The sequence below is a fragment of the Mesoplodon densirostris genome, chromosome 5, assembly GCF_025265405.1.
Source record: "Mesoplodon densirostris isolate mMesDen1 chromosome 5, mMesDen1 primary haplotype, whole genome shotgun sequence".
Lineage (NCBI taxonomy): Eukaryota > Metazoa > Chordata > Mammalia > Artiodactyla > Ziphiidae > Mesoplodon > Mesoplodon densirostris.
In genome coordinates this window covers 59457379-59483602 of record NC_082665.1, presented here as the reverse complement: position 1 = coordinate 59483602, position 26224 = coordinate 59457379, and the positions used below count along the sequence as shown (strand labels likewise).

Sequence of the window (26224 nt, the reverse complement as noted above, 5' to 3'; positions counted from 1 at the left end):
ATTATTTTCTGTTTACTCCCCTTTCTTACAGCCTATAGTATCATGGATAAAATTTGGTCATATTGTATAGCAAGTCTCTTGTTTGGAATTCTAACTTCAAAACTGGTACAATTGTGGATGTCTACTGTTTTTGGAGATGACATGAATCATATAAGTCTCAGCATTTCAATTCTGTACCTCATCTTTTATATTTGTAAGTAAGAGGGCTATGCCTAAAATTAAATGATGTAGAAAAATTGAAAATAAAGATGTGGGAAATATTTAGGCCAAAAAAGAAAAAAAAAACCAACTGATCTAGAAGGAATATTTTTGAAAATAATGTATCAAAGGAGATTAAAAATATTAATATGTATACAATGGGAAACAATGTACCAAGATATATAAAGACAATTATAAAAGACAAGAGAAATTTGACAAAATCATAATTACAATGAGATACTTTAATATGCCTTTCTTAGATAATTTCATAACCAACTGACAAAAAAATGACTATGGCTATAAAAAGATTTAAATAAAAACTCAAATGCTTGGCTCACAAGATATATAAAGAGTTTTATCTTCCAAAACAGAGTGCTTATCCTTTATATATACCTATAGACATTAACAGAAATAAACTAGACTAGAAGAACATTACAATAAAATTTCAAACATTGTTCAACTACAATGCAATTAAATGCTACCTACAAAAGGAGAGTCTTTAAAAATAAACATTCTAACTGCCTGAAATTAAAAAAAACTTTTCTTGGTAACTCTTCAATCAAAAAGGAAGTAAAAATAGAAGTTACAGATCAAGGAAGGCTAAACATTAGAAACTCTATCAACATTACTAATCCATTTACCACAACTCCCTTCTCACAGAAGTATGGCAGGCAATGATAATTAGCCATATCACTGTTCCCTGACAGAGCCTCAGAATCACTTTTAACCCAGCCCTTTAGACAGCTACACAAATGATTTGGAGTTGGCATGTGTGATAATACCTACTTCCCAAATTACACTATGTCTTTCCATTACATTTAGGAATAAGAGTGTTGCCTAGCCTCATATCCCTGATTAGACACAGACGTAGAGAATGGACTTGAGGACATGGGGAAGGGGAAGGGGAAGCTGGGACGAAGTGAGAGAGTGCATGGACTTATATATACTACCAAATGTAAAATAGATAGCTAGTGGGAAGCAGCTGCCTAGCACAGGGAGATAAGCTCTGCTTTGTGACCACCTAGAGGGGTGCGATGGGGGGGTGGGAGGGGGAGACTCAAGAGGGAGGAGATATGAGGATATAAGTATACGTGTAGCTGATTCAGTTTGTTATAAAGCAGAAACTAACACACCATTGTAAAGCAATTATACTCCAATAAAGATGTAAAAAAAAAATTAAAACTTTAGGCACAAAAAAAAGTCCTTTCTTTTGAGCAGTAACAAAGAAAAATTATGTAGTCAATGTGTTTTTTTTTTTTTTTTCCGGTACACGGGCCTCTCACCTCTGTGGTCTCTCCCATTGCGGAGTACAGGCTCCAGACGCGCAGGCCCAGCGCCCGCGGCCCACGGGCCCAGCCGCTCCGCGGCATGTGGGATCTTCCCAGACTGGGGCACGAACCCGTGTCTCCTGCATCAGCAGGCGGACTCTCAACCACTGCGCCACCAGGGAAGCCCGTCAATGTGTTTTTAAATTGTTTAAATATGTATTTACATGCTAAACTGAGGAATTATTGGAGTTGTTTGTATAGGAAGTGGAGTTTTAAATTGTCCAAATATCTGTTCATCATAATAAAATAACTTCAAATGAAAAAAAAATACATATGTGTATTTGCACAAAACATTTCTGGAAAGAAAGAAGAAAAACTTGATACCAGTTACCTATAGTATGGAGCTGCTAACATATCACTGTATGCTCTTTTGTGCTCTTCATATGCTTTAGCATGTGTCTGTTTTCCTCTTGTTTAAATAAATGGCCAAAAGAACAACAACAACAAAATTTTAATTTGTACTTGTTAACTAGAACAATGTCTGCTAAACATTAAGAGAAAAAAAATAAGCCCATTACAGAACTGTATTGCTGTATAATCCCTCGGTAGTTTTTTTAATGTGTGACTGTGTATATGTATGTTAGAAGCAAGCCTCTGTGAGTGTTCACAGGGTACTCCACTCCTCTCTAAGATCTTGATCCAATTATCTTAGGCTTCCAGTTCTATAGTCTATGAAAACCCAAAGATATCTCCTCATAATTTCTGAAAATTTCTGGAGTTTTCTTCATCATAATCTCTGCTGCCTCCTCATAAATATATAGCAATTTCTTCTTCTTAGTAAACTCTAGTGAAGATGGGGACAAGGAGAGCTCACAAGGAAAATTACGTTGTGTAGTTCACAACTCTATGAGATCTAACAGCTACCCCTATCTCCTCACTCTTCCATGTTTCCCACTTAATTTTTACCACTTGTCTCCAGTATAGAAATTCAGCAAGTAGCCTTTAATGCTTGGAGTTGCCTTCTGGGTGTCTCATTCTGTACTTTCAAGTAGCTTATCTTATGATTTTTTCTGGGCAAATATAGTCCTCTCTTCAATAGAAATTCCAATCAAAATGTTCTTTAAAACTATACCTGAAGCCCTGGCAGTGGAATTATGGGTATTCCTTTTTTCTAAAAAATATAATCTCTATACTGTACCATATTATTTGAATTTTTCAAAGTGATAATATATCACTTTCATAAGGTACTTTCAAAATTATTTTTCCCTCTAGCTCATGAAAGCTAAGAGAATGTTAAAGAATATTCCATAGTTTTGTACACTTTTCAGTCCCTGACAGTAAATTCACCAAACCAAAATTAAACTGGGGAAGTAGATCCATATTGGGTTTCTATTGGCTCCACTCCCTTAGTCTTGTCACAATATCAAACCATTTCTATCTCCTATTGTCTTCTAAGAAAAAGTATGTGAAGTGGGCTAGTCCATAGAGAGCTCACCAGCTCACTTCTATTTAATTCATCCAGAGCCCCTCTGAAAAAATTAGACCTGTGGAGAGTGCTCTAGCCTCACTAGGGCACATGAAGAGATTTGTGAACTCCACATTGTTGCCAATGATCAGAAGCCAAAGCAGTGCAAGGATGTTCATTACAGACTTTTCTTCACAGTTGGGTATGAATCTGAGGAGGAAGAAGGACAATGGGTGGTGATAATAATTTGTGATATTATCCAGTTGAAACCAAGTGGGGTAGCCTCTCTATATGAAGTCACTACTATCAGATATCTGATGTTTTCATCTCTGGCAAAATCTGTGCCACTGTTGATGTTAAATTAATATTTTATATTTGTTTCTTTAAAAAAATAGGTAAGCTATTTGGAATGTCTGGAATATTTACCATCGTCATTATGGGACTTTTTTTAAATTCTACAAGTTTTAAACCAGGAGTTGAAGCACTTCTGCTTGAGTGAGTGGCTAGCGTATTTTCACTTTGTTTCATACATTAGAAGTTATAATATTGTAATAGTAACTACATCTCATCTACATGGTCAAAATAAGATACTGACTTGAAAACTAGCTAACTAAAAACCCGTTCTAAAAACTCTGTTGCCTGTGTCCTCTAAACCTCCATCTTTAAGCAAAATTTGTAACCTCACTTTGAGTTCATGTTGACTCTGTTTCACCACTAATTCCCTTAAGTCTCTGACCATATTACTCAGTAATGTTCAGTCTAATCCCCTAGACAGGGGCTAGGATTAAGGTAAGGCAACTGAGGCCTTCATCTCAGGCACAAAATTTAAGAGGGCGCCAAAACACTCAGTAATCAAAGTAAATATTTTAATGCAATCTTTTAAAACTGAAATTAATACAAAAAATCCATGGTGAAAATAAAAAATTTTAAAAGAAAGATCAATATTACTAATAGTTCCTTTTGCCTCAGGCTCCAATATGGATCAGTTTGGCACTGCCACTAGAATGGAAGACCAATATTTTAAGGACAGTGAAGAGAGGCCATGCAAAGCCAATTAAAAGATTAAGCTGGGGCATTTAAATACAATTGGAAGTGTTAAAAAAGAAAATAGAAGAGTACAAATTGTGCCTTGCTCAAGGGCACCCAGCTGAGGGGGTGAGTGGAATCTGTGTCAGTCTTGAAGAAGGGTACTTTCTGTAATGTTCCAATACATGGGATGGGAACTTGGCCTAAATCACACAATGGCAACATATTAATATGTGTTAACAGAGGCCCTGAACATAATCAATGAATTTTTGGCTTTTGGGAGAACATTATAGAAGATGAAATGAGTTCAGAAGAGAAGCTGAAAAGTATAGGATTTTATAGGATTTGAGAGCATGTCACTAAAATTTCATGTCAATTACAATGGAAGCCAGTTGTACTAGCAGCTAGGCAGCATTAATTGGGCCACACTGTAGGAAGAATTTAAAATGTTATGCATGTATTTATATCTATGGGAAGTGATTCTGAAGGCTCCCTTCATTCTTGCTGTAACTGAAAGCTGGATCTCCCCTGAAGACATTATTTCCCTCATGTTCCTTAAAGGTTATAGTGTCTTTCTCACCTGCATCCCTGGTGCTGTAAGCTTAGGGTTGAGGTGGGTGATTTTTCTGTACCTCAGTTATTTCTATATTGTTTTTCTTATTCTTCCCCAGAGGAGCCCAGTTTTGAAGCTCACGCCATCAGATTATACCATCAGCCACCCTCTTGGTTGTAGTTGTCTCTAGAACTCTGAGTCACACTCTCCATTCTGTGAAGATCTTGGCCCCTGTCTCACTGCGACTCTCTCCAACATCATGCTGTCACCATCCTTAGTGGCATCAATCAATATTCACACAGTTGATCCTACCATTCCCTCACCTTTCAATTCCAAGACTTCCTCTCCTGTGAGCCCATCTATCACTCTGCTTCGGCCACCCACTTTATGCTCATACAAATAATAACTTCATAATCTCAATTTCAGGAATCTTACTATCTAAAATATAATATGTGCCAGCTCCTACTCTCCAAGACAGTAGAAATCTAAGATAATAATGGTAAATCCTAGTAGATCCTATAAGAGTCTACAGCAGGTCCATGCTACTCTCTAAGAGAAGAGGCACACCATCTCCCATCTTTTCAGCTTAACCCCCTAGGATCCCAATTCTAACAATTCTGTTGTCACACTGAGAATATAACGCATTGAACCTATGATGTTTTCTGACCCTCACCCACCTCACTTCCTCCTTACCCAGATCATTTCTTTTGTTTAAAACCATCTAATAACTTCTCATTTGGCTACAAGTCAAAGTTGTTTCAGTGGCAAACAAATGATATGTTTGTCCCCCTCTTACTTCTGTGATTCATTTCTACCAATCTCACCCTCACCCACGCTGCTCTAGCCACACTTGTTATTCCTCAAATATACCAAACAGGCTTCCTGTTTGGGCTTGTGTTCTTGTGCTTCTGCTCTTGAAATGTGCTTCCTTTACATATTGGCATAAGTAGCTGCTAATTTCATGCTTCTATTTCATGCTTCTATTCATACATCACCGTGTTAGAAAGAAATTCCCCAAATAAGAGATACTTCCTTGTCAACCCATATAATTTTTTTAAGTCATATAGTACTACTTGGTTTATTTTTATTTTTTAAATTTTATTTAAATTTTATTTATTTTTGGTTGCATTGGGTCTTCGTTGCCGTGTGCGGGCTTTCTCTAGTTGCCGCGAGTGGGAGATACTCTTTGTTGCAATGCAAGGGCTTCTCATTGCAGTGGCTTCTCTTGTTGCTGAGAACAGGTTATAGGTGCATGGGCTTCAGTAGTTGTGACACTCGGGCTCCGTAGTTGTGGCTCACAGACTCTTGAGTGCAGGCTCAGTTGTGGCGCTCGGGCTTAGTTGCTCCGCAGCATGTGGGATCTTCCCGGACCAGGGATCGAACCCATGTCCTCTGCATTGGCAGGTGGATTCTTAACCACTGTGCCACCAGGGAAGTGCCAACCTGTATAATCTTTTATTCTTGACAAACTGATGGCCCTAAAATGTCCAGGCCATAAGGTTTTATCATTCCTTTAAGCTAAGGGCTGTGCAACGTTGAGACATAAAAATGACACAGATGCCTAGATCTATAGTATCAAAAGCTATGAGGGTGAGAGCATGGGATGTCTGATTTTAAAAAACTCTTCCCAGGGCTTCCCTGGTGGCGCAGTGGTTGAGAGTCCGCCTGCCGATGCAGGGGACACGGGTTCGTGCCCTGGTCCGGGAGGATCCCACATGCCGCGGAGCAGCTGGGCCCGTGAGCCATGGCCACTGAGCCTGCGTGTCCGGAGCCTGTGCTCCGCAACGGGAGAGGCCTCAACAGTGAGAGGCCCGCATACCGCAAAAAAACAAACAAACAAACAAACAAACAAACAAAAACTCTTCCCAGATGATACTTATATACAGAAAGGGTTGTGACCCTTTGCTCCCGTAAAAGGTCTAGATTTGTTAGGATAACTCATGAACACCAAATAAAGGAAACAGACTTTTTTTTTTTTTTTTTTTTTTTTTTTCCTTTTTGCGGTATGCGGGCCTCTCACTGTTGTGGCCTCTCCCGTTGCGGAGCACAGGCTCCGGACGCGCAGGCCCAGCGGCCACGGCCCATGGGCCCAGCCGCTCCGCGGCACATGGGATCCTCCCAGATCGGGGCACGAACCCGCATCCCCCGCATCGGCAGGCGGACTCTCAACCACTGCGCCACCAGGGAGGCCCAGGAAACAGACTTTAAAAAAAAAATTCAGAGGCTTTTTTCTGTGTGCCTAACTGATTGCACACATGCACACAAACACATACATGCGCACGTCTATTAGATGGATTTGGAGCTTGGTTATTCAACTCATATCCACTCTGAATTTGGTGGGCATTGATTCCTTACAGAATCTGGTTTCCTCCTCATAAGATTTCTCCCGTTAATTTCTACCATATATGAAAGAGTCTTGATAACTCTTCAATACATGTCGCTTAATTGATTTGATTACATTTTGTGCTAATCTCAACAAGACTGAGATTTTTGATATTTGGAGGCATTTTCCCACAGTGTTTCATATTGAAATTTTCTCTGGTAATGCCTAGGTATTTGTGTTTCAGGGACAGAGTCTGGCAGCATATGGGTAAAACCAAGCTCTTTTTCCTCTCATAAAATGGTGTTCATGTGCCCTTTTAATCTTTTCCATTTATTTTGCTATACATATAATGTCAACATTAAAGACATGAAATATACAGAAAGATAACAAGATGTTTTAAATAGCTATGGTCCCAACACCAAAAAATGACAAATACTCGTGTCTGAGTGTACTTTTTCAAACTGCTTTGCCTGCAGCTGATGAGAACATGAGCTTTGGGAATGATGCAGAGTTTTCCTGGGCTCTGGAGTACTTGAATAAGTACAGACTCAGAAATCACAAAAGGAGAATCTACAAAGGGCATTCATGTGAATAAAAGATTCATTCCCATATTCTAAGTGCTAGCTAGATTTTGGGCAAAGGCTTAATTCTATCACTATGTAAATCAGACTAGTAGTTCAGTATTTCCTTTTAAAATAAACAATTTTAGATCTTCCTAATGATACAAGGACTTCACAATCAGTATTTTCCAGCTACTTGAACCATAGTGCCTGAATGAGTTCTGTCAAATAGCATAGCTACAACCTAACATGTCTTTCAAAGTCAACCCAAATAGAAAGACACTAATTTACATTCAGTGTAAGCTGGTTAAAATTGCTTTAGAAGTATTTGTTTACTTACCTTAGTGCTCCTTTCTTCCCAGTTAAATTATAAGCCCCTTGAGTGTTGGTGAATGCCTTATTCATCTTTATTTTCTTTATAATGCCTAGCACAATGCCTTACATAGATAAGTCTTGCATTGAACATGTTAGATTAATTAACTATATTTACATTTTTTTTCTAAAAATGCAGATTCTGGAATTGTCTATCATTTGTTGCTTTTCTTATGGTGTTCACTTTCACTGGACTTCTAATTCCTGCACATACATATTTATATATATCATTTTCTGATATATATTATTCATTAAATATCTGCTTAACACTTATTGTTTTCAGGTAAGAAAGTCATTTGAATATTTCTATTTATAAGACATTGACTAAGCCTGAAGACATTCTTTAAATGACAGAAATGTTTCATTCCTTAGAATGAAAAATTCACTCAAACTTTCCAAGGAATCATCAGCAAATTAGCACTCAGTGTTTTATTCAATTTTTAACTACATTTCAAAGCAATGCAAGCGTGTTGTAAAATTTTTGAAAATTAGAAAAAATAAAAAAATTTCTCATAATCTTACTACTTAGAGGCAACCACTACTAACGTTTCATATATTTCCTCCAGTGTTTTTTATTGTTTTTTATTCTATGAGGTTTCATGAAGTTAAACACCTATCATAAATAAAAATGTTATCTTGCTTTGTTCGCTTAATATTATATAACAAATAACTTACTCTTAATAAAGTGTAGCTGGAAATTGCTTTTTAAAAATCAGGGAGGGACAAATTAGGAGACTGGGATTGATATATACATGCTACTATGAATAAAATAGATAACTAATAAGGACCTACTATATAGCACAAGGAACTCTACTCAATGCTCTGTAATGGCTTATACGGGAAAAGAATCTAAAAAAGAGTGGATGTATGCATATGTATAACTGATTCACTTTGCTATACACCTGAAACTAATACAGCATTGTAAATCAACTCTACTCCAATAAAAAAATTTAAAAAAGAAAGATAACCTTCTTTCCTCCTAAATTATTATTCACTATTATTTGATATCTGCTCTGTTCGGTGTTCTGACAATTCTGGCATTCTGCCATGTTATGTTATGCGATGTTATGTTGTTACTTTTAGGTAACATTTTTCTAGCTTTGATTCAAAAAAATTAAAAATAAATTAAATGATCACGTCTAATAAATAAATAAATAAAAATCATATGGAAGTCCTCCTTGTAAATGTCTTTTTTTGCCTAAATAATTTTTGTAGCCCCCTTTCCAGTGTTACATAAGCAGTCTGCTTATGTAACTGAAAAGGAGATGACATAGAAGAGGAAAACCACCATAACAATTCTTTAATCTCCATCACCGAAATTGTTAACATTCTACTTCCATCTAGGAAGATTAGTTGGGACTCAACATCAAGTCAGCCAGTGCCAAGTAAATGGAAATTCGCCCCAAATTATCTGATACAGTTAGTGTAAAATATAAGAATGATCTGTGACTAAAAGAAGAAATAGAAATGAATTAACTGATACTGGGCAGATTCAATAAGATTAAAATCTACTAAGAAAAAGAAAGAGATGACATTATTTTCTCTCGTATTTATTCGATTTGCTTTTATTTGTTTTTGAGATCTAGAATAGAGTATATCTACAAAATATCTCTAACACTTTCTTTTCCACCTGGAGAAGCACCACTCAAAGGTGATGTGGAATTACTCTACTACTTTCCTAAGAGAAAGAAAGAAAAAGAATAATACCATTCTCTTGGTATGGAATGCCCTTCTGCCTTCCTTTTGTGCTATACAAACAGAGTGTGAAAGATGGTTCATTTGTCTGAGAGTTGAGTTCCACAGGGAATAGATTGGAATAGCATAGAATGGGATGGAAAGAAATTTCTATGACAAAAATAACTTTTTAAAATCTGTTTTGTCTTTTAGACTTCTGGTCTTTCTATTATTGAGCCCTCTTTTGTCTCGACTTGGTCATGGTTTCAGCTGGCGCTGGGCATTCATTATGGTCTGGAGTGAAATGAAAGGGACTCCTAATATAAACATGGCTCTTCTACTTGCCTACTCTGAATATTCTCTTGGATCTGAGAGGGAGAAATCTCAAGTAAAGAAAGATGTGGTTTTTTATTAGAATATTTTATGAAAACTGTTTCTGTGTACTAAAATATGCTTTTGTAATGAGATCGCTCAACCCCACTTGGAATGTGGGAGTGATTTAGCTATGATGGTAAAACTGGGGAGGGGAAAAACAACTGGCAACTTTCCTCTTCTCCATTCTAGCTTAAGGATTCCTAAATCCCTTCATCATACTCCTAAAAGATAGGTTTATTGTACAAGTTAAGGGAATTAAAACTTATAAGTCATTTAAAATATTACCTGATACAGAGTATGCACTTAATAAATGTTTCTATTTTTATTTACTTCTAACACCTACTCAAGAAAAGCAGAAACCTACTTATAATTGGCTCTATTGCCTTCTGTAACTTTATGAGGCCACATTTAGTAATGCTAGGAACCAAAACATTTTGTTTATTAACGGAAGTTATCTCTAAGATAGAACCCCCAAACTCTGCCTAACAGAATATAATGGGTATGACTCTCCCTCTACCTCATCTCAAAATAAGATAATTTCAAGGAGCTCTTTAAGAAATTTTCTATGCAAACATCACAACACATCTAATACTTCCATCGTGGCTTTTTTTTTTTTTTTTACATAAATTCCAAGAGTAAAGGGAACAGTGCAAAGGCCATTATTATGTATACTCCAAACATTAGAAAACTAAATATTCAAACACTGCTTTCTAAACCAAAGTATCTAATATTACATGACCTCCTCCTTCTTTTTAACTTATCTCCACCTGCCTGAATAAAAATCAGCATCATCATCATACATCCTGACCAGTATAATGGTGTACGTTGCACATGGATATGGGTTCCGAAATTTTTAATTGGTTGCTATTTACTGTGTGACCATCCACAAGTTATTTAATTCCCACCACTTCATCCAAAGTGTCAGTTTCCTCACTCCAAAACAGATTTAGTAATAATACCAATGGTTTGCTAATAAATATTTAACAAGTAACTTTCTCAGAGAGAGGAAGACCCTAAGCTGTAGTGTTTGCCAGTTTCTGTTGTGTAATCACTGGCACCAACAGGAATATCAATCTGCTCATAAACTTCCTGAAAATTTATTGATCAGCTCTCACAAACTTGTATGAGCCAGGTCTATCTGGCTATCTCACTATCTCCAATGTCTCAAAGGGTTATTATGATAAATTGAAAATATACCTAAAATGCTTAACACATTGTTTAGCATATAGTAAATGTACAATAAATCTGAGCTATGATGATGATGTTGATGATGATGATGTTGCCATATAGACTTGCTTTCAAATAAAACTTTGGTAAATAAAATCGTTTGAGAGATGTCTCAGTAGTAGTTAACTAGTTGAGAAGAAAGTAGCACTCCTTACTTAATTTAATTTAGTTGAATCTTACAGCTAATTTATTAATACAAAGAGGCACTACAATGAAAGCTTAAAGTTTTAACTTAATCCTGTCTCTACTACTCACAAGTTCAATGACTGAACTGAATATGTTCCAAACAAGTACATAAAAATATGTGAAGCAAAAACTGAGAACTAAGAGGAAAAATAGACAAACTATATTTGGAGACTTTAACACTCCTTTTTATAATTTGTTCAACAAAGTGTAGAACTAGATAAAAAATCAGCAAGGATATGGAAAAACTAAGCAACACCATCAACCAACAGGATCTAATTGACATTTATAGAATCATATCAACTGATACAGAAAAAGCATTTAACAAAAATCAATATCCATTTATGACAAAATCTTTCAAAAAATAGAAATAGAAGGGAATTTCCTAATGTTGGTAAAGAACAGCTACAAAAAAATTTACAGGTGGCATTATAATAAATAGTGAAAGACATTTTCACCCTATAATTGGGAAAAATCTAAGAATGTTTATTCTTACTCTTTTTATTAAACATCATGATGGAAGTTCTAGCTTGCTCCATAAGACAAAAAATAAATAAAATAAAATAAAGGAAAAAAAACACATGAATATTGAAAAGGGAAAAATAAACTATCCTTATTTGCAGATAATATGATTATCTATATAGAAAATTCCAAGGGTCTTCAAAAAGAAGAGAACAAAAAGCCCTACTAGAACAAATAAGTGAGTTCAGCATGGTCTCAGGATACAAGATAAGTATAAAAAATCAAGTATTTCTATATACTACCAATTGATACAAAGAAATGAAAATTAAAGATACAATTCCACATACAATCATTCAAGAAATAAAAAAGAAAGGAACTAAAATAACAAAAACAATTTTGAAAGAGAAGAAAAAATTGGAAAAATCAGTATACCCAATTTTAAGGCATTATTATAGTTATAGTCATGGAGATTAGATAGTATTGTCAGAGAGAGAGAGACACGTGGAACAGAACAGAGAACCCAGAAATAGATCCACACAAACATCCCCAACTATTTTTTGATAAAGGTGCAAAAGCAATTCAATAGAGGATGTCTTACAAATGGTGCTGAAGAATAGGTCATTCATAGGCAAAAAAAAAAGAACATTGACTCTAAGTCTCACATCTTTTACAAAAATTAATTCATAGTGGGTCACAGAATTAAACACGAAATGTAAAACTAGAAAACTTTTTAAATTTGGAATAAAATCTTTGGGACCTAGCATAAGGCAAGACAGCAAAAGCATAATCCATAAAAGAAAAAAAAAGAAGAAATTATACTTCATCAAAATTAAAAACTTTTAACAGTCCAATGGGCAGAATACAGGAAGAGACATTCCACAGAAGAGGATATACAGATGACAAATAAACATAAAAAATGGTCAGCTTCATTAGCCACTAAGGACATGCAAGTTGAGACCACAAAAAGATATCTCTCTATTAGAAGGGCTAAAATGATATACGGTGATGAAACTAAATGTTGGTGAAGATGCAAAGAAGCTGGACCACTCATACATTACTAGTAGGAATATCAAATAGTAGAGTCACTCTGAAAAAGAATTGGGCAGTTACTTAAAAAAATTTACATACGCAAAGGAAGGGGCCCAAAGGGCCTGGGGTAGCATGGGTGCTTCTGGCCTGGACACATAGAGCTCCCATGCTAAGTCTGTCAAGGTCAAGGCTACAGCAACTCGACAAGACTTTCCACTATCCTCAAGTCAAGCAGTTATTGCTGGGAGCTTGGAGGTATCAAAAATTCGTGCCAGAAGACACACTGTGCCTGTCCCTTAAACATTTGCCTTTAAAGGCAGATTCAGGGCACTACACTCTCTTTATGAACCAGCCCACCTGGCAGCAGCCTGGTGAAGCTGCCTCCTCCACTCAGTCTCCTCCATCAGGAACCATTTTCTTCTTTGAACACCATCAGGGACACCTGCAGCAGGGGCAGGGGGCCCGGTCCAGCGAGAACCCAGGAACTCAGAGATTTCTCCTGATTATGTCCCAGAGTGACAAGGGGAGGACTAGAGCTGTGTGGCTGACAGGGTCTTGGTGCTCCAGCTGGGTGTCAGCCCTGAGCCTCTGAGGTGGGAGACCCAAATTCAGGACATTGGTCCACCAGAGAACTCTCAGCTCCTCATAATATCAATCGGCAAGAGCTCTCCCAGAGATGTCCATCTCAATGCTAAGACTCAGCTCCACTCAACGACCAGCCAGCTCCAGTGCTGGACACCCCATGCCAAACAACTTACAAGACAGGAACACAACCCCACCCATTAGCAGAGAGGCTGCCTAAAATCATAATAAGTTCACAGAAACCCCAAAACACACAACCAGACATAGTCCTGCCCAATAGAAAGACAAGATCCAGCCTCATCCATCAGAACACAGGCACCAGTCCCCTCCACCAGGAAGCCTACACAACCCAATGAACCAACCTTACCCACTGGGGGCAGACACCAAAAACAATGGGAACTACTAACCTGCAGCCTGCAAAAAGAGGACACCAAACACAGTAAGTTAAGCAAAATGAGAAGACAGAGAAATACACAGCAGATGAAGGAGCAAGGTAAAAACCCACCAGACCAAACAAATGAAGAGGAAATAGGCAGTCTACCTGAAAAAGAATTCAAACTAATGATAGTAAAGATGATCCAAAATATTGGAAATAGAATGGAGAAAATACAAGACACATTTAAAAAGGACCTAAAAGAACTAAAGAGCAAACGAACAATGATGAACAACACAATAAATGAAATTAAAAATTCTCTAGAAGGAATCAATAACAGAATAACTGAGGCAGAAGAACAGATAAGTGACCTGGAAGATAAAATAGTGGAAATAATTACTGAACAAAAGAAGAAAGAAAAAACAATGAAAAGAATTGAGGACAGTCTCAGAGACTTCTGGGACAACACTAAATGCACCAACATTCGAATTATAGGGGTCCCAGAAGAAGAGAAAAAGAGAGGGACTGAGAAAATATTTGAAAAGATTATAGTTGAAAACTTCCCTAATATGGGAAAGGAAATAGTCAATCAATTCCAGGAAATGCAGAGTCCCATACAGGATAAAACCAAGGAGAAACATGCCAAGACACATACTAATCAAACTATCAAAAATTGAATACAAAGAAAAAATATTAAAAGCAGCAAGGGTAAAGCAACGATTAACATACAAGGGAATCCCCATAAGGTTAACAACTGATCTTTCAGCAGAAATTCTGCAAGCCTGTAGGGACTGGCAGGACATATTTAAAGTGATGAAAGGGAAAAACTTACAACCAAGATTACTCTACCCAGCAAGGATCTCATTCAGATTTGACAGAGAAATTAAAACCTTTACAGACAAACAAAAGCTAAGAGAATTCAGCACCACCAAACCAGCTTTACAACAAATAATAAAGGACCTTCTCTAGGCAGGAAACACAGAGAAGGGAAAAACCTGCAATAACAAACCCAAAGCAATTAAGAAAATTGTAATAGCAACACACACATCGATAATTACCTTAAATGTAAATGGATAAATGCTCCAACCAAAAGACATAGACTGACTGAATGGATACAAAAACAAGACCCATATATATGCTGTTTACAAAAGACCCACTTCAGACCTAGGGAAACATACAGTCTGAAAGTGAGGGGATGGAAAAAGATATTCCATGCAAATGGAAATCAGAAGAAAGCTGGAGCAGCAATTCTTGTATACGACAAAATAGACTTTAAAATAAAGACTATTACAAGAGACAAAGAAGGACACTATATAATGATAAAGGGTTCAATCCAAGAAGAAGATATAACAACTGTAATTATTTATGCACCCAATATAGGAGCACCTCAGTACATAAGGCAAATGCTAACAGCCTTAAAAGGGGAAATTGACAGTAACACAATCATAGTAGGGGACTTTAACACCCCACTTTCACCAATGGACAGATCATCCAAAATGAAAATAAATGAGGAAACGCAAGCTTTAAATGATACATTAAACAAGATGGACTTAATTGATATTTACAGGACATACCATCCAAAAACAACAGAATACACCTTCTTCTCAATGGCGCATGGAATATTCTCCAGGATAGATCATATCTTGGGTGACAAATCAAGCCTTGGTAAATTTAAGAAAATTGAAATCATATCAAGTATCTTTTCTGACCACAGTGCTATGAGACTAGATATCAATTACAGAAAAAAAAATCTGTAAAAACTACAAACACTTGGAAGCTAACCAATATGCTACTACATAACCAAGAGATCACTGAAGAAATCAAAGAGGAAATCAAAAAATACCTAGAAATAAATGACAATGAAAACACAATGACCCAAAACCTATGGGATGCAGCAAGAGCAGTTCTGAGAGGGAAGTTTATAGCAATACAATCCTACCTTAAGAAACAAGAAACACCTCAAATAAACAACCTAACCTTACACCTAAAGCAGTTAGAGAAAGAAGAACAAAAACCCCAAAGTTAGCAGAAGGAGGGAAATCATAAAGATCCGATCAGAAATAAATGAAAAAGAAATGAAGGAAACAATAGCAAAGATCAATAAAACTAAAAGCTGGTTCTTTGAGAAGATAAAGAAAACGGATAAACCATTAGCCAGACTCATCAAGAAAAAAAGGGAGAAGACTCAAATCAATAGAATTAGAAATGAGGAAGGAGAAGTAATAACTGACACTGCAAAAATACAAAAGATCATGAGAGACTACTACAAGCAACTACATGCCAATAAAATGGACAACCTGGAAGAAATGGACAAATTCTTAGAAAACCACAACCTTCCGAGACTGAAGAAGGAAGAAATAGAAAATATAATCAGACCAATCAGAAGCACTGAAATTAAGACTGTGATTAAAAATCTTCCAATGAACAAAAGCCCAGGACCAGATGGCTTCACAGGCAAATACTATCAAACACTTAGAGAAGAGTTAAGACCTATCCTTCTCAAACTCTTCCAAAGTATAGCAGAGAGAGGAACACTCCCAAACTCATTCTATGAGGCCATCATAACCCTGATACCAAACCAGACAAATATGTCACAAAGAAAGAAAACTACAGGGCAATATCACTGATGAACATAGACGCAAAAATCCTCAACAAAATACTAGCAAACAGAATCCAACAGCACATTAAAAGGATAATACACCATGATCAAGTGGGCTTTATCCCAGGATTGCAAGGATACTTCAATATATGCAAATCAATCAGTTTGATACACCATAATAACAAATTGAAGAATTAAAACCATATGATCATCTCAATAGATGCAGAAAAAGCTTTTGACAAAATTCCACACCGATTTATGGTAAAAACCCTCCAGAAAATAGGTATAGAAGGAACTTACCTCAACATAATAAAGGCCATATATGACAAACCAACAGCCAACATCGTTCTCAATGGTGAAAATCTGAAACCATTTCCAGTAAGATCAGGAAAAAGGCAAGGTTGCCCACTCTCACCACTCTTATTCAACCTAGTTTTGGAAGTTTTAGCCACAGCAATCATAGATGAAAAAGAAATAAAAGGAATCTAAATTGGAAAAGAAGAAATAAAGTTGTCACTGTTTACAGATGACCTGATACTATACATAGAGAATCCCAAAGATGCTACCAGAAAACTGCTAGAGCTAATCAATGAATTTGGTAAAGTAGCAGGATACAAAATTAATGCACAAAAATCTGTTGCATTCCTATACACTACTGATGAAAAATCTGAAAGAGAATTTAAGGAAACGCTCCCATTTACCATTGCAACAAAAAGAACAAAATACCTAGGAATAAACCTACCTAAGGAGACAAAAGACCTGTATGCAGAAAACTACAAGACACTGTTGAAAGTAATTAAAGATGATACAAACAAATGGAGAGATATTCCATGTTGCTGGATTTTTAAGAATCAACATTGTGAAAATGATTATCTACCCAAAGCAATCTACAGATTCAATGCAATCCTTATCAAACTCTCAATAGCATTTTTCACAGAACTAGAACAAAAAATTTCAAAATTTGTATGGAAACACAAAAGAACCTGAAGAGCCAAAGCAATCTTGAGAAAGAAAAATGAACCTGGAGGTATCAGGCTCCCTGACTTCAGACTATACTACAAAGCTACAGTAATCAAGACAGTATGGTACTGGCACAAAGACAGAAATATAGATCAATGGAACAGGATAGAAAGCCCAGAGATAAACCCACACACATATGGTCACCTTATCTTTGATAAAGGAGGCAAGAATATACAGTGGAGAAAAGACAGCCTCTTAGTAAGTGGTGCAGGGAAAACTGGACAGCTACATGTAAAAGAATGAAATTAGAACACTCCCTAACACCATGCACAAAAATAAACTCAAAATGGATTAAAGACCTGTTATAAGGCCAGACACTATAAAACTCTTAGAGGAAAACATAGGCAGAAAATTCTATGACATAAATCACAGCAAGATCCTTTCTGACCCACCTCCTCGAGAAATGGAAATAAAAACAAAAATAAACAAATGGGACCTAATGAAACTTAAAAGCTTTTGCACAGCAAAGGAAACCATAAACAAGACCAAAAGACAACCCTCAGAATGGGAGAAAATATTTGCAAATGAAGCAACTGGCAAAGGATTAATCTCCAAAATATACAAGCAGCTCATGCAGCTCAATAACAAACAAACAAACAACCCAATCCAAAAATGGGCAGAAGACTTAGACATTTCTCCAAAGAAGATATACAGATTGCCAACAAACACATGTAAGGATGCTCAACATCATTAATCATTAGAGAACTGTAAATCAAAACTACAATGAGATATCATCTCACACCTGTCAGAATGGCCATCATCAAAAAATCTACAAACAATAAATGCTGGAGAGGCTGTGGAGAAAAGGGAACCTTCTTGCACTGTTGGTGGGAATGTAAATTGGTACAGTCACTATGGAGAACAGTATGGAGGTTCCTGGAAAAACTAAAAATAGAGCTACCATATGACCCAGCAATCCCACTACTGGGCATATACCTTGAGAAAACCATAATTCAAAAAGAGTCATTTACCACAATGTTCTTTGCAGCTCTATTTACAATAGCCAGGACATGGAAGCAACCTAAGTGTCCATTGGCAGATGAATGGATAAAGATGTGGCACATATATACAATGGAATATTACTCAGCCATAAAAAGAAACTAAATTGAGTTATTTGTAGTGAGGTGGATAGACCTAGAGTCTGTCATACAGAGTGAAGTTAAGTCAGAAAGAGAAAAACAAATACTGTATTTTAATGTATATATATGGAATTTAAAAAATGCTTCTGAAGAACCTAGGTGCAGGACAGGAATAAAGATGCAGACATAGAGAATGGACTTGAGGACAGAGGGAGGTGGAAGTGTAAGCTGGGACGAAGTGAGACAGTGGCATGGACATATAGATACTACCAAATGTAAAATAGATAGCTAGCGGAGAGAAGTTGCATAGCATAGGGAGATCAGCTCGGTGCTTTTTGACCACATGGACACGTGGGAGAAGATGCAAGAGGGAGGGGATATGTGGATATATGTATACGTATAGCTGATTCACTTTGTTATACAGCAGAAGCTAACACAACACAGGGAAGCAATTTTACTCTAATGAGGATGTTAAAAAAATAAAATAAATAAAATGTTAAACCTTAAGAAAGAGCAAGAGAGGGAGACAGAGACAGACAGAAAGAGATAGGGAACAAATTACTGACATCCAGAATGAAAAAGAGAACATGACTACAAATTATACAGTTATTAAAGTAGTAATAAATAGAAGTTATGCATAACTTTTTGTCAGAATAATTCAATACCTTAGATGAAAATGGTTAGACTCCTCAAAAACACAACTTACCCAAACCGACACAAAAGAAAATAGAAAATCTGAATAGCTCTATATATGTTAAAGAAATTGGGTATATAAATTAAAACTGTCTCACAGACTAGAAGCCCAGGTGGCTTGACTGGTAAATTCTGCCAAACATTTAAGGAATAAATGATAACAATTCTACATAAACTCACTCATAAAATAGAAAATGATGAAACACTTTCTTATTTTATGTGACCAGCCCACTCTGATACTAAACCCCAACAAAGATAATTACAAACAAACAAAACCATTAATTAAACATGATGCAAATATTCTTAGAAAATATGTAGCCAATTAATTTTAAATATATAAAAAGTATGATATTATGATCAAATAGACTTTATCCAAAAAATATGTCCAGAAATATTAGTTTAACATTCAAAAAACTATTTGTGGAATCTAAAAAAACTGAGCTCATAGAAACAGAGAACATATTGGTGATGGCCAGAGGTGGTGAGAGGAGACAGAGGAAATGGATGAAGGCAGCCTAAAAGTACAGACTCCCAGTTATAAGGTAAATAAGTTGCCAAAGAAAGTAAAACCTCCACTTTTACCTCACACCGTATGTAAAAGTGCTTAGAGATGCATCATAGACATAAATATAAAATCAAAAACCCTAAACTTCTGAAGAAAACATGAGAATACCTTTGCAACCTTGGAATAGACAAAGGGTTTTTAGATTAAAAAAAATAGTAATTGGAGTTCTCAACATTAAAAATGTTTGCTTACCAAAAGATAGCTTTACATAAATGGATAATGTAAGTCACAAACTGAGAGAAAATATCCATAACACATATATCGGATAATGCACATTTTTCTGTAGTTTTCTAGTGAAATATAGCTAATATGCAACTTTGTGTTAGTTTCAGGTATATAGAAAAGTGATATTCTTTCCCAGATTCTTTTCCATTATAGGTTATTACAAGGTATTGAATATAGTTCCATGTGCTATACAGCAGGTCCTGTTATTTACTTATTTTATATATAGTAGTGTGCATAGGTTAATCCCAAACTCCTAATTTATCTCCCCCCACCACTGCTAAACCCTTTGGTAACCAGGGGTTTGCTTTCTATGTCTGTGAGTCTATTTCTGTTTTGTAAATAAGTTTATTTGTATCATTTTTTAGATTCCATACGTAAGTGTATCCTATGATATTTGTCTTTCTCTGTCTGATTTACTTCACTTAGTATGATAATCTCTAGGCCCATTCAAGTTGTTGAAAATAGCATTATTTCACTCTTTCTCATGGCTGAGTAATATTCCATTGTGTATATATCTTCTTTATCCATTCATCTGTGGATGAATATTTAGATTGCTTCCATGTATTGTAAATAGTGCTGCAGTGAAGATTGCTGTGCATGTATCTTTTCGAATTAGAGTTTTCTCCAGATATATGCCCAGGAGTAGAATCATATGGTAACTCTATTTTCAGTTTTTTAAGGAACCTCCATACTGTTCTCCATAGTGGCTGTATCAAGTTACATTCTCACCAACAGTGTAGGTAGGCTCCTTTTTCTCCACACCCTCTCCAGTATTTGTTATTTGTAGACTTTTTAATGATGGCCCTTCTGACCGGTGTGAGGTGATACCTCATCGTAGTTTTAATTTGCATTTCTCTAATAATTAGCGACATTGAGCTTCTTTTCATGTGCCTGTTGGCCATCTGTATGACAATGCACTTTTATCCAGAATATATTTTTCAAAATTTCTACAATTTTATAATAAAAGAAAAACAACCCAATTTTAAAAATAGGCAAAAGAGTTGAACAAATATTTCAAAAATAAAGATATATACCACTAAGCACATTAAAATGCTTAACATCATTACTCTAGGGGACTGCAAATTAAAACTACAATGAGAAACATAATACTCAATTTAAATGAAGGTTTTAGAACTGTCAAATCTCACCTATAGAAATAGAAATAGGAAGAGTGGTTGCCTCGTGTCGGGTGGGGATTGATTGGAGCAGCACTGGAGAAATTTGGAGGGGTATGAGAATATTCTACATCTTGATAGGACTGAGGGTTATATGGGTGTATGCACTGTCAAAACTTATCAAATGATACATAAGTACATTTCAATGTGTGTAAATTATACCTTGGTTTTTCTAATTACCAGTGTTTGGGCTGAACCCTTGACGAATTAAATCAGAATATTCAGTGGCACGATCCTGGGCACCAATATTTTAAAGTTTCTCTGGTGATCCTAGTGTGCAAACTTGAAAGCCTCTGGTGTGGTTTCATGCTCTGTCTATAACCTCCATTTGTAGCCAAAGAATAGAGGACTGGCTAAGAGTTTAAAATAAGTTCTGGAAGTTAGAATTCCATAAAATGATGGAAGTATGTAGTATCAAATTGAAAAGTATTGCTTCATCTGTCCATGGAGATTAACTTGGGATATAAGTGGAGAAAAAAAAACAGGTGTCACCAAAGCCATCAATTGTTCCTCCCTGCTGGCAATGAGATGCCAGAGAGGCAAAGTATGAGGTGGAGCAAACATACCAAGGCCTCTGAGTTGTTCTCTTTTCCTAGGTGGAGAGAATTATTTCATACAGATGTGCTGATAATGTTGAACAAAGAACTGTGTGGCTGGGTACATGGAGGTGTGTATGGTGGATGAGAATTGGTGAAGCACAGGTATATTTCCAGGGCTCAAGAAGTGCAGTAATGGAATTTAAGAACAAGTATTTTCTACTAATGTCTTCATATGTACATAAATATTTGTCAAACCATGTGTCCTGATTTTTGGTTTGGTTCCAGAAATGTGAATGAAGCACATGCAAGAAGATAGAGAACCCCCAGAGTACTTTCATCATGGCTGACATCCAAATTCCCCTCTGCCATGAGTATCTATTGACATAGTACATCCTAGCTTAATTTACATTGGTAAATATAGAGTATATTATATGACATTGTGATGAAAACTTACTTTTTTTTTTTCTATTCCAGATATTATTTCATGGAGTGTCAGTATCCTTAGTTAGCCTGATTGTCAATAGATTTATTTTGCCAATGGCAGTTACTAAACTCGGTAAGCCCTGCAAATTCATATTCTGAGTGAAGAGAAAAATATTCCAAACATGTTAAAGAATTGTTAATAATGAAGAAAGAAGCCATATAAATACAAATCAATGGTGTCTAATTGAAGAGGAAATTGGATCTCTATGTAAAGTCATATGAATTGTTTAGGCCAATAAGCTTGTTAGGCCAATAAGCAATAATCTTGTACCCCAGTGTTCATTGCAGCACTATTTACAATAGCCAGGACATGGCAACAACCTAAATGTCCAACGATAGATGAATAGATAAAGAAGATGTGGTACATATATACAATGGAATATTACTCAGACATAAAAAGGGAATGAAGTTGGGTCATGTGTAGAGATATGGATGGATGTAGAGTCTGTCATACAGAGTGAAGTAAGCCAGAAAGAGAAAAACAAATATCATATATTATTAACACATATATGTGAAATCTAGAAAAATGGTACAGATGAACCTATTTATAGGGCAGGAATAGAGATGTAGACATAGAGAACGGACATGTGGACACAGAAGGGGAAGGGGAGGGTACAACGAATTGGGAGATTAGGTTTGACATAAATACACTACCATGTGTAAAATAGATTGCTAGTGGGAACCTGCTGTATAGCACAGGGAGCTCAGCTCTGTGCTCTGTGATGACCTAGATGGGTGGGATGGGGGCGGGGTGGGAGGGAGGTCCAAGAGGGAGGGGATATAGGTATACATATATATAGCTGATTTACTTCATTGTACAGCAGAAACTAACATAACATTGTAAAGCAATTTTACTCCAATTAAAATAAAAAAGATTACTTATTTACATTAGTCCAGTTTAAGTAAAATTATACAATAAGTTTATTCAGTTATTTGACAAACTTTTTGTTAAGAGCCTCGTATATGCCAGTCACTATTCTAACTGATAGTGATGCATTATGAAGACAAGAAAGATTTCTGAGTTGATGGAGCTTATGTTGGAGAGAGGAGAAACAGGCAGTAAACAAGTCAAATAAGGTAATATCAGAGAGTCATTTTTGTATAAAAATAAACAAACCACATATAAATAAAATAGAAAACACAACAGGTAATAGATTCCTGAGGAAATTAGAAAATGAGTGTGTTCAAGGAAAGAAGGTAAGGTGCTGGGACCTTCGAGAACAATGCCAATAGTGAGGGAAGTCCAGATGGGAGAGGTAGGGAAAGAGTTAGATAATGAAGGACCTTGAATTTTAAGATTTTATTCTAAGGGATAGATGGATTTCTTGGTTGGTTTTAAGCAAGTAAGTGTAATTTTATGAATAAGGTCCTTAAAAAGATAACTCTGGCTCTGTGGATAGCTGATTAGGAGCTATGAAGAGAGTAGAAGCAGAAATACCAGTTTTAGGAGGCAACTGCATTATACAATATGACTGTTTCAATCCCCTACTTTTTTTTTTTTTTTTTTTTTTTTTTTTTTTTTTTTTGCGGTATGTGGGCCTCTCACTGTTGTGGCCTCTCCTGTTGTGGAGCACAGGCTCCGGACGCACAGGCCCAGCGGCCATGGCTCACGGGCCCAGCCGCTCTGCGGCCTGTGGGATCTTCCCAGACCAGGGCACGAACCCGTTTCCCCTGCATCGGCAGGCAGACTCTCAACCACTGCGCCACCAGGGAAGCCCTCCCCTACTTTTTAACAATTGATAAATTGAAATCTAAAGAGTTAAAAGTTCTTGTCTAAGGTCACATGGCTTGATAATGGCAGTTAAAGAACTAAAAACAAATTGCTCTAATGCGTTTAATCCATTGTATTCTTAACTGCTTTATCACCCTTTCTTGTTACACGCAGAGTTTTCATTCATATGGCATTTTGTAACCAATCTTAAATTTCATCTTTATGGATAATATTGCACCTTCATCCTCATATTTGCAATAAAATCTTTTCTTCCATTTACTTTTTTTTCTGTTTTTATTTTCTGAGCCTTAACATAGTAAAATGGGAAAAACAGATTAAAGAGGTAAATTTCTGCAGTTTATCAGATGTTCTACTTAGTAGCTAAATAAACCTAAAATTCTTATTGTGGAGCATCTGTTTACTTGCACTGAGAGCAGTGAACATTTGTTCATGGAACATTATTGCTTTCCAAAGAAACTTCTATGGCTCAGAAAAAGGGAATTTGTGTCTGGTAGTAAGATTCCTTCAAACATTATTGAGGTCTGGAGATATATATACATACACACACACACACACACACACACACACACACAGTTGATCCTTGATCAACATGGATTTGAACTACACCAATCCACTTATAAGTGGATGTGAATTTTTTTTAATTAAAAAATTTTTTAATATGTACTTCAGTATAACATGAACCTGCTTATTGAATCTGAGGATGAAGAACCATGGATATGAACGGCCAACTGTAAAGTTATATGCGTGGAGGGTTGGCACCCCTGACTCCCATGTTGTTCAAGGGTCAAATGTATACATCTGGAGATAAATAAATATATATTATAAATACTTATATATATGACCTTATGTATAGGTGGGAAATATATGTATATATCTACACATACACTGTGTACATATATGTATATGTATATCTATACCTCCTGCATATATCTCCTACACATCTATATGTATATGTGTATATTCTATATATATTATCAAAATGATGATGTCTACTATTTATAAAATGTGTTCTTTGTATCAAAGGTCTTCATGATGTCACATCAACAAAGTATAAATCACTGTATTATACATTTCAACACTTTCAAGAACTAACCGTATCTGCAGCCTCTGCACTCAAATTTGACAAAGATCTTGCTAACGCAGATTGGAACATGGTTGAGAAAGAAATTATACTGCAAAACCCATATGCAGTAAGCAAGTAATATCTTTTGTTTATTCCTTCAAAGTGGATATGATTGCCCTTAAATAAGTATAAATGTTATAAATATTAATTCACAATTCTTAGGGAATTTTGTGACCACTATGGGGCAAAATAGAACTGACAACCCCTTTGAGTATATCAAGTATGTATTGTAAATTCAAAAGAAGGACTAGTGTATTGGAGCAGCCTTTAAAAGACAGCATAAAAAGAAGAGAGTGAGCCCTAGAAAATGGCTAGTTTTTTTACTGGGCTGAAGATGGACAGCATTGATTCAGTGTTTATTTAGGCTATTATATAGCCAAGTACTTGCTAAGCCCTGGTTTATGGTTAATATTACTTTGTAATGTAAAATAAAATTCAAAGCCAGTGTCATACGATTAGATGTGGTGAAATGTCACCTCCTGCTTCTGAGATATGCTTTAGAATCTCCATGGTCAGACTTCTAATTCATATATGAGTTCATAATTCATCAGCAGTCATGAATGCCACAAGGAGAAATAATAAAAGTTGTCCTGGTATCTGCTCAAGGCTTCTTCTGGGTTGTCGTCTCCTATATTACGTCCAATTTTCATTGCAATGTTTTTCTGCATCACACCATATGAGGGGCTAGCTTCTATGACTGTAGACATAAGATAATTGGTTGCTATGAAATAGGATTTCTAAAACTCCATTTTAAATCCTCTATGGTGCTTGAAGCTCCAGATCGGGGCCCAGAATCAAGCCTTGTGTCTGCAGGAATATTGCCAGGATTTCTGGATAAGAAAAGTACCAAGTCAAATCTAAGGATTTTTTATAGTAGCTCCCAATATCTGATTGTGGCCTTTGTTAATCTGGCTGCATCAGAATCACCTGGAAAACTTATTAAAAAATACGGATTGATTTCCCAGCTTCTACCCAGGAGATTCTGATGCAGATGGTTTGAGGAGGGTCCCAGGAATATATATTTTTAATCCATTTACCCAGCTAATTCTAATGCAAAGTCAGGGTTAAGGGCACCACTCTGGTATTTGATCTGTCTCAGAAGGCAGATAATTAAACAACTACATTGTCCTCTTTATGATGCTGACATGAGGGATATTCTAGTGTTATAGATAGAACATTGGCTTTAGACTCAGAAAATCTGGGTTCATATCCTAGTTTTACCACTTAATAAATGCTTTGTGATCTTTATATAAACCTTTTATTTTATCTAAGCTTCTACTTTTTCATCTATAAAATGGAGTTATCCATATACCCATCTCCT

The 26224-nt window shown here is 36.1% G+C and overlaps 1 protein-coding gene across 1 annotated transcript in view; it reads left to right on the top strand.

Moving 5' to 3' along the window:
• The window catches only part of SLC9C1 (solute carrier family 9 member C1), a 138858-nt gene that overhangs the window by 59867 nt on the left and 52767 nt on the right, over positions 1-26224 (top strand). Inside the window, exons 8-13 of the mRNA XM_060098810.1 lie at positions 32-193; positions 3327-3426; positions 7905-8048; positions 9653-9827; positions 22040-22121; positions 24804-24970. Of these exons, the coding sequence (XP_059954793.1) occupies positions 32-193; positions 3327-3426; positions 7905-8048; positions 9653-9827; positions 22040-22121; positions 24804-24970 (830 nt within the window). The remainder of the gene's footprint in view (positions 1-31; positions 194-3326; positions 3427-7904; positions 8049-9652; positions 9828-22039; positions 22122-24803; positions 24971-26224) is intronic.